The sequence below is a fragment of the Dicentrarchus labrax genome, unplaced genomic scaffold (genome assembly GCF_905237075.1).
Source record: "Dicentrarchus labrax unplaced genomic scaffold, dlabrax2021, whole genome shotgun sequence".
NCBI classification, from domain to species: domain Eukaryota; kingdom Metazoa; phylum Chordata; class Actinopteri; family Moronidae; genus Dicentrarchus; species Dicentrarchus labrax.
The window spans coordinates 101,532-114,487 of NW_026136715.1; the positions used below are offsets into that span (position 1 = coordinate 101,532).

At 37.3% G+C, this 12,956-nt stretch overlaps 1 protein-coding gene and 1 long non-coding RNA gene across 8 annotated transcripts in view; one reads left to right on the plus strand and one right to left on the minus strand.

Moving 5' to 3' along the window:
* The window catches only part of LOC127378160 (butyrophilin subfamily 1 member A1-like), a 49,796-nt gene that overhangs the window by 22,983 nt on the left and 13,857 nt on the right, over window positions 1-12,956 (minus strand). For 5 of the 7 annotated variants that reach the window (XR_007887874.1, XM_051426849.1, XM_051426852.1 and 2 more), the window contains exons 1-4: window positions 2,884-3,000; window positions 2,025-2,191; window positions 562-903; window positions 57-404 (exon numbers count right to left, since the gene is read on the minus strand). Coding sequence is in view for 6 of the 7 variants with exons in the window: in XM_051426849.1 (XP_051282809.1) it covers window positions 57-404; window positions 562-903; window positions 2,025-2,070 (736 nt within the window). In the remaining variant the exon portion in view is untranslated. Of the gene's footprint in view, window positions 1-56; window positions 405-561; window positions 904-2,024; window positions 2,192-2,883; window positions 3,001-12,956 lie in introns of those variants that run through there. The other 2 variants (XM_051426851.1, XM_051426850.1) reach the window with 2 other exon arrangements.
* LOC127378165 (uncharacterized) lies at window positions 288-8,735 on the plus strand. The gene is made up of 2 exons (XR_007887875.1): window positions 288-330; window positions 8,661-8,735. It is a non-coding gene; the product is annotated as an uncharacterized LOC127378165 (long non-coding RNA).

A 12,956-nucleotide genomic window follows, 5' to 3' on the forward strand; every position in this document is an offset into this window, starting at 1 on the left:
ACAGATAAAATTTCCTCTTATTTCATTTGAATGTGTAATATGTTAGCTGTACTCACCAACAGTGAGGTTAATGAAGCCTCTCCTGACCTGACTTTGCAGTTTAGGAACATTGCAGGTGAAACTTCCAGCATCTAGTTCAGTTACGTTGGTCAGTTTTAGTGAAATGTTTCCTCTGATCATTTCTTCATGGAAGACAGATGTTCTACCTCTGAAGTTCTCATCCTGAAGATCTAGATAGTCCTTCCTGTTTCTAGTAGACATGCACGATGGTTTTATCACATTGTGTTTCCACTCCACCGTTTGAGTCCTCATGTCGGATGGAGGCTCCAGGTGACATGGCAGAATGGCGTTATCACCGACTGTTACTGTAACTGGTTTGTCTGAGCCAATCACATCAGACTGTGCTGCAGAGACATACATCATATTTACACTTTCTGTTACAGAATCACTGAGCATGTTGTTTCCCAATATGGTCTGAATTAAAAATTTATTTTTAAAGGTGTTTTATTTGTACACAGTAAAGCCTTTATACATCTGTAAGAAAGTTCCAGTCTGACTTACCAACAATGAGCTGGATGGAAGCTTCCTTCTGTAATGAGGGAAGGGCACATTGGTATCTTCCTGTATCAGAAACTTTCACTTTGAAGATTTTCATGGAGACGTTTCTTTTCATCAGTCCATCCATAAACAGTCTCGTGCGGAGATAATAAGATGGGTTTTGATGGTCAAACATCAGTCGTCCATCCTGGTGAAAGTGGATGTACTTTGGGTCTAAATCAGGTCGGGTCCACTCCACTGTCTCATCAGAAACACTGATGGGAGGTTCAAGGTGACATTGTAGAATGACATCATCACCAGCCAGGGCTGTGATTGGTTGATGTGAACAAATCAACTGTGAGTTTGCTGTGAGGAAAACAAAAGAACAAACAAGAAACAGCAGTTAGGTTAAAATACATATCATCAAATGTCCAGCTGGACCTCTAGAGACGAGGGAGGGGGAACTGTGCCCTCCAGTGTTTAATGTGTACACAAAAGAACAGGTGTGAGGTTCTTTCCGTTGACAATGGTTTTATTCTTACATGCTGGAACAAGCATTAAACCACCTGCTCCAACTCACCTGTACTTTCAGAAGCTGTAGAATTACTGGTAATCAAACATCAGATATTGTTAAATTAAAGGTTTTTGATGAACAGACTGTTATTACCCAACTGGCCAATGACACAGACTCTGTATTTAACCTCAGCTCAACTAGAGGATAGATGAAAAGATTACAAGTGTTTGTGGGTAAACAGTCAAAAGCTTATTCTGCATTCCTGTCTCATCAAAAATAAAGGACAGAGCAAATTATGTTCATATTCACATGATATTTATGCACATAACACACAGTCTTAACTCTAATGATCTTTTGTATAATTTCATAACACAACCTTGTGTTGTACAGTGATCAATACATTTCCTTGATTGGCCATCTGTGTCATTTATTCAATATCTAAAAGACCTGTAGGTTAAAGAGTTGAGATAAAAAGAGGAAGGTTCAACGTCTAAATGTAACAGACGTTACTGATGGATGATAAGATTTGACCTCTACTAACACTTTCACTTTTCAATCCTGAAAAACCCGAAACCAAACGCCTACAGACAAATGAGTAATAATAAAAGAGAATAAAATCTCCCCTTTTATCATTTTGACAAGTAGAATAAACCCCAACACAAGCATCAGCTATTCTTCCACCACACACACACACACACACAGTTATACACACCTATACACACTGTAACCACATAAACACAACACACACACACAAAGAACACACCTCTTTAAACAAACACAGAAATAGAAACGGAAGAAAAACTATTTGTCAGACTGAGCAGATTAAAGTAGTTCAGGCATCCCTGCCTCATAAACCCATTCAGAGCACAGATTTAAGAAGAACTTAAAAACACTTTCAACAATCTAAACCAAACGTGTACAGACAAATAGACATATAATAGATATAACAACATAAATTGCTCAGTGGACTCACCATCGTCTGTCAGACAGAGACACATCAACAGCAGAAGAAACTTCATGTCTTTCGTTGGGCCTTACGTAGGGTTACTATGGTAAGGAGGGTCTATGAACCAGGGGTCTCAAACTTCTTGGGGCCACTACTGTTAATCTCTGTAGGAAGGCACTTTCAACATTTAAGTTCTACAAGAAAGCACAATATTCTGAAGATGTCATTTATATCATTGTATATTAAATATTAAAATGTATTAGTTAATGAATTTCTACAACATGTGCAACATATTCGCCTCTCTTAGAGACACAATTTAAACCAGAGCAGCTGGTTGTTTCCCACACAGTGAACTGTGGAGGAGAATATTTCTAGAGCTCATTTCTTTTTTTTATTCACTACTTTATTTTGGTGTTTTACTGTTGACTCACATAGTATTTTTGCAGCCAGTGAGGCTTCTGATTGGCTAGCAACAAAAAACACTGAAAGTTTTATCTAACCTTCTCAGGAAAGGCCGTTCAAATTTAAGGCCATAATGATTTTTAAATGAAAACTGAGCCAACTTTCCTTTAAAAAATAAAAATTACAATATGATTCTTATAATGTAATTTGAGCCTATTGTTCCTTTCATTTTCTCCAAAACCATATAATAAATGAAAAAGCTATTGCATTGGCTCACTGAACATCCTATGTGGTGTGCACACAGAAACACAGGATCAACAGTTTATTACAGTCAGTGGGTCGGTTATTGTTTGCACAGGTGTTTGATGGATGTGGATAATTGATTTTTTCCACACAAAAAGAATATTGAAGAAATGTTACAAATCTGAATAATTAAAAGCAAACAAAACTAATAATAATAAATAAGTTAGATCATTAAACTTACATCATTAATGGATCCACAATCTGAGCTTATTTTCTCTTTTCTTCTTAACATAGAATCCTTTAGCAGGTTCTCTTTGTTCTTCTTGGTGAGGTTTGAAGGGAAAAGAGGGAAATCTGATCTGAAGTGTGGAGCTTTATAATCCTGGGGGGACTGGTTTAGAGAGCAGTGGCAGTTATCCAGGTGGGAGGAGACTTGTGATTTCACAATAAAATCAGTCCAAATCTCCCATGAGTAAAGTGGAGGTCATCCTATACAGGATTCCACTGAAAGATTTAGTAACTTGCTAAAGAAATTGAAATATGACCATTCAAATATGAAGACAGTGTGATTACTATAATGAAAATTAAACAGAGTTTCCCTTTAATTATTTAGAGTACGGGCGCCTGGTTAGCTCAGTGGGTAGAGCTGGCGACCCATGTACTGAGGCTGAGTCCTTGCTGCAGCGGCCCACGGTTCGAATCCAAGCTGTGGCCCTTTGCTGTGTGTCATCCCCTCTCTCTGCCCCCCTTTCCTGTCTATCTACAGCTGTCACTATCATAAAGGCAATGAAAGGCCAAAATACTTTCTTTTTTTTTTAATTATCTAGAGTACAGTAAAATAGTTTCAGCTAACCTACTGAAGAAAAGGAAATATGAAAACTCAAACGTGAGGCAATATAAATTGTTAGGATGTAATTTTTTCCTTCAATTTTCTCAATATCTTAAATACATTTACTTGATTCCAGTTGACCATCTGTTTCTATTTATCCAGCACTCAGTATCTAAAAGACCTAGATTAGAGTTTAGCTGAACCTGGTGGAGATGAGTTGAAAGGAGGAGGTTTAACTTTACAACCCTGAATAAGCCCAATGAGAAATAGACACATAATAGACATAAAACATATTTTTTAACGTCTAATTGCTCAGCGGACTCTGACCCCCCGGATAATGACTAAGACAGCGTTTCACCTCCTGTGCACTGCTGAGCTGTCACCTAACCCCTAACTGTTGCTGGAGGCCCATCACCCTGTGTGTCCACGATTGTATTTGGAGACAAGAAAACAAGAATCTCCCAATTGAGGATTAATGGAGGACATTTTCTTCTTCTTGCTTCCATTTCAGTTTCAGCCGATGGATCACTGTTTGTGCATTTGGCTACAAACCAATTACGCACAGCAGTCTAGTTATTAAAGATTGTATTAATAAGAGACAGTTGGAAGAATTTTTTTAGTTGGGGGGGGGGGGGTGGTTTTTTTTTTTTTTTTTTTTTTAATAAATTTAATTTAAATAAAAAAAAATAATAATTTAATTTTTTTATTTTACCTTTTAAAAACTAACAATAAAAACTTAAAGACAAACTTATTTCCTTCCCCAATCTACTAAAAAAAATAAATCATCTTATTTATTTTTTTTTTTTTTGCCTTTCTTCTTTTTTCTCTCCCCTTTCTGCTTTTTTTCCCCCCCCCCTCCCCCCCACTTTCTTTTTTTTTTTTTTTTATTTTTTTTTTTTTTTTTTTTTTTTTTTTTTTTTTTTTTTTTTTTTTTTGTCGGTGGGGGTTTTGGGTCCCCCTCTGTTTTTTTTTTATTTTTTTATTTTTATTTTTGGGAGGGGGGGGGGGGGTGCTCCCCTTGCTTTTTGGTTTTTCAGGGGGGGGGGGGGAGGGAGAAGGGGGTCCAAAAAAAAGCCAAACCCCCAAATTTTATTTTTTTTTGGAAAAAAAAATTTTTTGACGAAAGTGGTCCTGACTGAAATATTTATTTGTTTGCTATTTTAGTGTTCGACTGGTTGATTTGAACCCAGTTTTCTATTCTATTTTTGATTATTTAATGTATTGATTTGAATAATTGATTGACAGTTGCATCTCAAAGTGTATTAATGTTTGTAACCTCTGGGATATTGTTTGTTGTTGTTGTCTTTTTTCCCTTTTGAACAATGTCGATGAAAACTGTAAAACTCTTCCTTGTGCTTTCTAACTGAACGTTGTTTCACAGACAAACACTGAAAACAGAACTGCTCACCAAAGCTGATCTGAGAGCAGCCACTGAGAGGAAGACAGTGGTGATGGATTATTGTTGTAGACAAATGAAAAGGTTGGAGCTACAGTGGTACACTCTCACATACAGTAATACATTGAACTATTGCAGGTTCATGTTGTTCAGGTAGCATCATTCTGTTTGTGCATTGAGAAATGAACATTAATATCCTTTAAATATTCTACTATTAATTACTGAGAGTTATACACAATGAAGTTCTAACAAACTCAGACTGACTTTGATTTTCTTCTTACTTTTCCATTCAGACCAAATAAGAACAAAATCTAATTTACAAGTTTAAAATCTTTTTATTAACAATCAACAATCACAGTTTCATCCTTCCAGTGTCCAATGTGAGTTTAGCTGTGAATATTTGACCAAATCAAAAGGTTTTATAATAAAAACAGACATTTTATATACAGTAAACTGATGTTGCAGAGTTCTTCACAGGGCAGAAAAACAAGATAACTTGAAGCAAAACAACACAATAACAAAAACAATAAAAACTGACATTGGACAGAGACATTGACTCTGTCCCTGCAGTGGTTTATAAAATCAACACATCTGAACAATTCCCTGCAGCTGCATTTTAATCAAGGATATTTGTTTCTCACATGCTGGCAAAGGTACCAAAGGTAAAAAACACTCAGTAAAACACAGCACACACAGTAAAAGTAGGAGTACTGATTCAACTTCTTTACTCAAGTAAAAAGCACAGGCTCTGAAATGTAAAGTATAAAAGTGCAAAGCTAACTGAACCTTCTTCCTTGTCTGTTTCATCATGGAAGGCATGCTATGATGAATAAAATGATTTAACTTTTTTTTTTTTGAAACTGTAAGGAGTAGAAAGTTCAATTATTTGTGTGATTATTGATTATTTGTCAGAAAAATAAATAATATAATAATAGATAGAGATTGTGTTTTGTCACTTCTGACCTCTGCAGATTAATCCATATATTACAATGATTAATTATCATCAACAATAACAAATACAAAAAATTATGAATATGATAAAAAATAATTTTACTTATTTTTGACATTTTTAAAAATGTTGATGCGTCTTGTTCTACTTAATGTCTATCCTGTAATATCTTACACATACAGCCTACTGTAACCTCTCATACTGACAGTAATCACAGGTCAGTTACTTGTTGTCTGTGTGCACTCAATTATCTTGGATTATCTGGAAAATGCGTCGTCACAACGCTGAAAAAACAGGCTTTTTTTGGTCTTTTTACAGATACGTGGTTCTCATAGGACAGCGACAGTGTATGAAGGAGTTACAATGCAACATTAACATGACATTAATCCCAAACATCAGATATAACAGTAAAACACTAACAGGGACCATTTTACTGCACAATGAGACCTTGGTGTCTACATTTGATACTTTAAGTAGATTTTATTGATGGTACAGAAAACAGCACCATCATGAGGTCAAACAGAAGAACACTACCTTCTACCTGTTAACCAAGCTTAGAAAACCAATGTTTATCTAATGAGTTTGACACCAGAATAAAAAGATAATGGAGTTAATAGTAATAATGATAATAATAATAACTCATAACACACCTGATAAATATGTGGATGGACTAAAAGACTTTCTTTCATTCAGTATCTGGCTCAAAGAATCAAGAGTCATCATCAAATGCTAGTTGACATTTCTTAAGTTGAGCATACCTATATTCTCACCATTACCCTCATCACTGTCTTCATCACTGTCCTCTGCATTGTCCTCTGCATTGTCCTCTGCATTGTCCTCTGCATTGTCCTCTGCATTGTCCTCCTGACTACCTTCCCCGTTCTGCCCGTTGCGTCCTGTCGTGTTTGGTCTTGCACAGCCCGTCGCTGTTAGACACAAAACAAGTTATTAGTCAGTGCCTTCAAAAATGTCACATGAGCATTTTCTGTTCTTTGACCGCTCTGATCAACACATGTTTAAGTTTAGAAAAGTTAAAGCTCTGTGGAAAATATGATTGAATTGCAGAATTCAACACAGTGTCATGCAGCAGAGTAGCATCATCAGCAAAGAATAAAGCAGGAAAAGTGAGAATAGGATGTGAAAAGGGCGATTATTTTATCAGCCCAAGCAGAGTCAGTCAGCAGTGGAGTGATGACACTTGTTGTTATTGACAGTGAGGAACTACAAGTAAAGGAGCTTGTCCCAGATCAACCATCATAATCAGACAGCAGGATAGTGAGAAAGCTCAGACACACTGTACATCAGAGGCAGGGTGCAGACCCCCAATAAATGATTTCTAAATAAATGATGGAGTTATAAACACATATTAGCTGATATTAGCTTTAGATAGACTTCTGAAAACATGTTTCCATGTAAGGAGGACTGTAGATTGTTCCCCTCATCACTTCCATTGAAAGTACTTTAGGAAGAGATCTTTAATGTCCAGTATAACAGGAGGAACCATTACAGCAAGAAAAACCTGTTTCACTGTTCACTGTTGTTTGAAGACTGACTGAAAAACTGTAAACTGTCTTTTTAAATGGAGAAAATGGAGAGAGAGAAGATTATTGACTTACTGATCTTTCTACGATTCATCCACAATACAGCAACTGCAACAATGGCAATGACAGCAATGACAGCAAGAGCAATGCCAGTTATAGCACCGGGGCTCAAATAAGTGTCACCACCTGAAAGAACAGAGGAAAGATGTTGAGATTTGTTCTTCACTGTTCCAAGATAACATCCATCAACAATATTTCCACAGCCACTTCTCCTGTTCATGGTCTCAATGTGTACTTGGAGTCCATCCCACCAAAACTGTCTGTTGGTTAGAATCTCTTTCATTGCACAACAGTAAACAAACAGTATTATCAGTGAGAATATTCTCCAGAAATACGAGGATCCAGGGTTATTTAAAGGACCGCTGTGGAGGATTCAGTGCCATCTAGTGGTGAAGTTACAGATTGCAAACAAGTGAATAAAACTTCCAAATGTGTTCTGGGCTACTGTAGAAACATGGCGGTGACAATAGATCCTCCTGAATGTTACACACTGGACCTTTCAGTAGTCCTCTATCAGTGTGCTCTGAGATGATGAATGAGTTCATTATTTGTTAGAATGGCATCCTGTCAAATGAAGCATTACATTCAGAATTGCTCTGATTACTTTTGAGGTTAAAGAGGTCATATTATGCTCATTCTCAGGTTCATATTGTAAGGAGGAGAGAAACAGGAGTGATATCTGTGTACATTGTGGACTGCAGTAAAGACAGCACTTACCTGGCTCTGTGTCTGTGGAAACAATGAAATAAAATATTAAAATATGTGATAACATTCAGACCAACAGGAGATGACAGCTGATGAGGAGACAAATAAGATATTTACTTACTGATATCATCAGTCTGACCTCCTTTGTTCCTGTTCTCCACTGGCTCTGTTGGACAATTGTGTTAAAATGTAAATGTGTAAACTGTGTTTAAGAGATAAAAACATTTCCTCTTATTTCATTTGAATGTGTAATATGTTAGCTGTACTCACCAACAGTGAGGTTAATGAAGCCTCTCCTGACCTGACTTTGCAGTTTGGGAACATTGCAGGTGTAACTTCCAGCATCCAGTTCAGTTACGTTGGTCAGTTTTAGTGAAATGTTTCCTCTGATCATTTCTTCATGGAAGAGAGATGTTCTACCTCTGAAGTTCTCGTCCTGAAGACCTGGATCATCCTTCGTACTTCTATAGACATGCACATATTCTCCATCACGTTTCCACTCCACTGTTAGAGTCGTCACATTGAATGGAGGCTCCAGGTGACATGGCAGGATGACGTTATCACCGACTGTTACTGTAACTGGTTTGTCTGAGCCAATCACATCAGACTCTCCTGCAGAGACAAACATCATATTTACACTTCCTGTTACAGAATCATTAAACACTGATATTAAAATATTTCATTAGTACAGTATTAGTGGTGGACTGATATGGTTTTAATGGTTAATGCTGATATTTAGAGAGCAGGGCGGCTGATGGTCGATATTTAATGCAGATATCAAAACAAATAAAACTCATGTATAATTCCATTATTCCATACACATTACAATCTAATATACATACTTATCTGAGCCAGTAACAGTAAAATACATTGGGTTATACTGTAGGTTTCACAATGTGACTGTTATTTAAAGGACAGCGGGTACAGTCATTAAACTGCATTATTCTATACATTATAACATCATTTATATTTCACTTTTTAACTTCTTATTTAACTTTAACTTTAATTTCTGTTCATTTTAAAATGAAATCTAAATAATGTGTCACCAAACTGAGTGAGCAGACATACTTACAGATAGATCTGTCATTACTCATCAGTCACCATAGTCTGTCTTATTTTGAAGTTTCATTTTGTGTTTGTTTCCTGTTTTATTTTGTACCTACCTCTCCCTCTCCCTTCACTTCCTGTCTCTGTGTGTCTTTCCCTCTAGTTGTCATTCTTTGCTCCGCCCTGATCACCTGCTTACCCTCACACCTGTGTAATATATAGTCTCAGTGTTTCCTCCCTTCTGTTTGTCTTTGTGTCTCTGATCAAACGTCCCAGCATTCCTTTGTGTTTCATGAGCTTTGGTTTTTGGAGTTTTGCCTTTACCCATTTGGACTTTTTTGCCTTATTGTTGGATTTTCTGTGTTCTTCTGCACTTTGCTAATTTGTTACTTTATTTAAAACAGTATCAATCTTATTTGTAAAAAATAAATAAAAATTAGGATATCAAACAACATATGAATTACTAATCATTCACTTAATCTAGCTCTGAGAGAGACAGCGCATCTAGGCCAACCTGGTGTGCAGAGAGAGAGAGAGAGAGAGAGAGAGAGGGCTTACAAGTCGTTCAGGCGGGCGACCCGGTGGGTTTTAAGAGGTTTTATACATCAAAATAATTTAGATAGAATCCACTATTGGGGGCCTGCGTTTATTTGTCAAAACGTGTAGCCACATCAGGCTTTTAATGGGGGCCTGCGTCTATTAGGGACCCTGCTTTTATTGGAAGTTTTACGGTACTCACACAGTCAGCTGCCATTGCCCTGTTTCAAACTGGCTGTGGTGCCTTTTAAATAAAAACTTGTGGATTTCCTCATTAAACTGTATGTGAATTCAAAAGATCGACTGCAGGATTATTTCCTATAAATAACTGTATATATTGGTCTATATAGGACTGATAACAATATACAGTGGGTACGGAAAGTATTCAGACCCCTTTAAATTTTTCACTCTTTGTTTCATTGCAGCCATTTGCTAAAATCAAAAAAGTTCACTTTATTTCTCATTAAAGTACACTCAGCACCCCATCTTGACAGAAAAAAAAACAGAAATGTAGAAATTTTTGCAAATTTATTAAAAAAGAAAAACTGAAACATCACATGGTCATAAGTATTCAGACCCTTTGCTCAGTATTGAGTAGAAGCACCCTTTTGAGCTACTACAGCCATGAGTCTTCTTGGGAATGATGCAACAAGTTTTTCACACCTGGATTTGGGGATCCTCTGCCATTCTTCCTTGCAGATCCTCTCCAGTTCTGTCAGGTTGGATGGTGAACGTTGGTGGACAGCCATTTTCAGATCTCTCCACAGATGCTCAATTGGGTTTAGGTCAGGGCTCTGGCTGGGCCAGTCAAGAATGGTCACAGAGTTGTGCCGAAGCCACTCCTTTGTTATTTTAGCCGTGTACTTAGGGTTATTGTCTTGTTGGAAGGTGAACCTTCGGCCCAGTCTGAGGTCCTGAGCACTCTGGAAGAGGTTTTCTTCCAGGATATCTCTGTACTTGGCCGCATTCATCTTTCCTTCAATTGCAACCAGTCGTCCTGACCCTGCAGCTGAAAAACATCCCCATAGCCTGATGCTGCCACCACCACGTTTCACTGTTGGGATTGTATTGGGCAGGTGATGAGCAGTGCCTGGTTTTCTCCACACATACCGCTTAGAATTAAGGCCAAAAAGTTCAATCTTGGTCTCATCAGACCAGAGAATCTTATTTCTCATAGTCTGGGAGTCCTTCATGTGTTTTTTGGCAAACTCTATGCGGGCTTTCATATGTCTTGCACTGAGGAGAGGCTTCCGTCGGGCCACTCTGCCATAAAGCCCCGACTGGTGCAGGGCTGCAGTGATAGTTGACTTTGTGGAACTTTCTCCCATCTCCCTACTGCATCTCTGGAGCTCAGCCACAGTGATCTTTGGGTTCTTCTTTACCTCTCTCACCAATGCTCTTCTCCCACGATTGCTCAGTTTGGCTGGACGGCCAGGTCTAGGAAGAGTTCTGGTCGTCCCAAACTTCTTCCATTTAAGGATTATGGAGGCCACTGTGCTCTTAGGAACCTTGAGTGCTGCAGAAATTATTTTGTAACCTTGGCCAGATCTGTGCCTTGCCACAATTCTGTCTCTGAGCTCCTTGGGCAGTTCCTTCAACCTCATGATTCTCATTTGCTCTGACATGCACTGTGAGCTGTAAGGTCTTATATAGACAGGTGTGTGCCTTTCCTAATCAAGTCCAATCAGTTTAATTAAACACAGCTAGACTCCAGTGAAGGAGCAGGACCATCTCAAGGAGGATCAGAAGAAATGGACAGCATGTGAGTTAAATATGAGTGTCACAGCAAAGGGTCTGAATACTTATGACCATGTGATATTTCAGTTTTTCTTTTTTAATAAATTTGCAAACATTTCTACATTTCTGTTTTTTTATGTCAAGATGGGGTGCTGAGTGTACATTAATGAGAAATAAAATGAACTTTTTTGATTTTAGCAAATGGCTGCAATGAAACAAAGAGTGAAAATTTTAAAGGGGTCTGAATACTTTCTGTACCCACTGTATATCACAATATATCACATTTTCAGTGAATAAAATCAGCACATGAGCACATAGAAATCGTATTACATTTTAAATATATACTGAAAAATAATGGTACCCTCTAATATTTAACAAGTCAACAAGACTCTACACGAGGCTCACATAAATATAAATGCTGAGCAAATGCAAGGTATTGAAAATAAACTTTATCCATCTAATTGGTCACATATCAGTTAATGTGTGCAGTAACTGTGTATTAACTTTCTTTAAATGATGATCTATTCAGTGTGAACTAATCACAAGTTAGTTGTGTCAGCTGATTGCCTCAAACAGTCGTAACACTTTATACATAAAGTGCTGAAAAAAAATATAACTTCCTCTAAATGTTGGTTTTGTATCAGCAGAAACATCAGAGAATAATCCGGTTGAGCCAGTTACTCATAGAAAGGTTGTATTGTATCCTCTAATGAGGAAATACAGGATCTGTGTGCACACTGCGTCATATCTATATATATAATTGTTGGTGCTCTCAGAGTTCTTTCTTTACCTGATCTGAGATCTGAGTGTCTCCAGTGTAAAGTGAGTTATTTTACAGTCTATTCTGGGTCACAGACTCAACAGATGAAGCACAGAGAAGCAGAGAACTGCATTGGAACCAGCAACCTGCTTTCACACAGCTGGAAATAAACTAATGAGTGACAAAGCAACATTACCATGAACATTTGTCTGCTTCATGTTCAATGTTTTATTACTTACTTATATTTATTTGATTGGAATACGATTTCATTAATGTCTCAGTATTTGGACAAACTCTTTATCAATGTGTTTTTACACATTGCAGAAAGTTCTACTGAATTATTATTATATATAATATTACATATTTTAAATAAGGAAAACACTGACTGAGTGTACATAGTCCACTGAGTTCTGATAACACCATCTGATTATATTGTTTATGACTGAATGCGTTCAAAATGGCTACGTGCTGATACAATCTGTAAATGTTATCCAAAATGGAAATCACTGTGAAGCTAAAACAGATCAAACAGAACAGCATTTGATTCTCAGCATTACTTTTTCTGCATTAACAAGCTGGTTTAAGAAAAACATTTTACTGTAACAGTCTGAGATTGTTTAACCACATCCAAAAAGCAGGAAGAGCTGAATCCAGTACTGTCTGTTACCTGTTCACTAAAGCAGGACAATCTCACCTGTAACCCCCAGCGCAGGGAGAGAAGAAAGCAAAGCCACAATAAAGAACTCCATCATG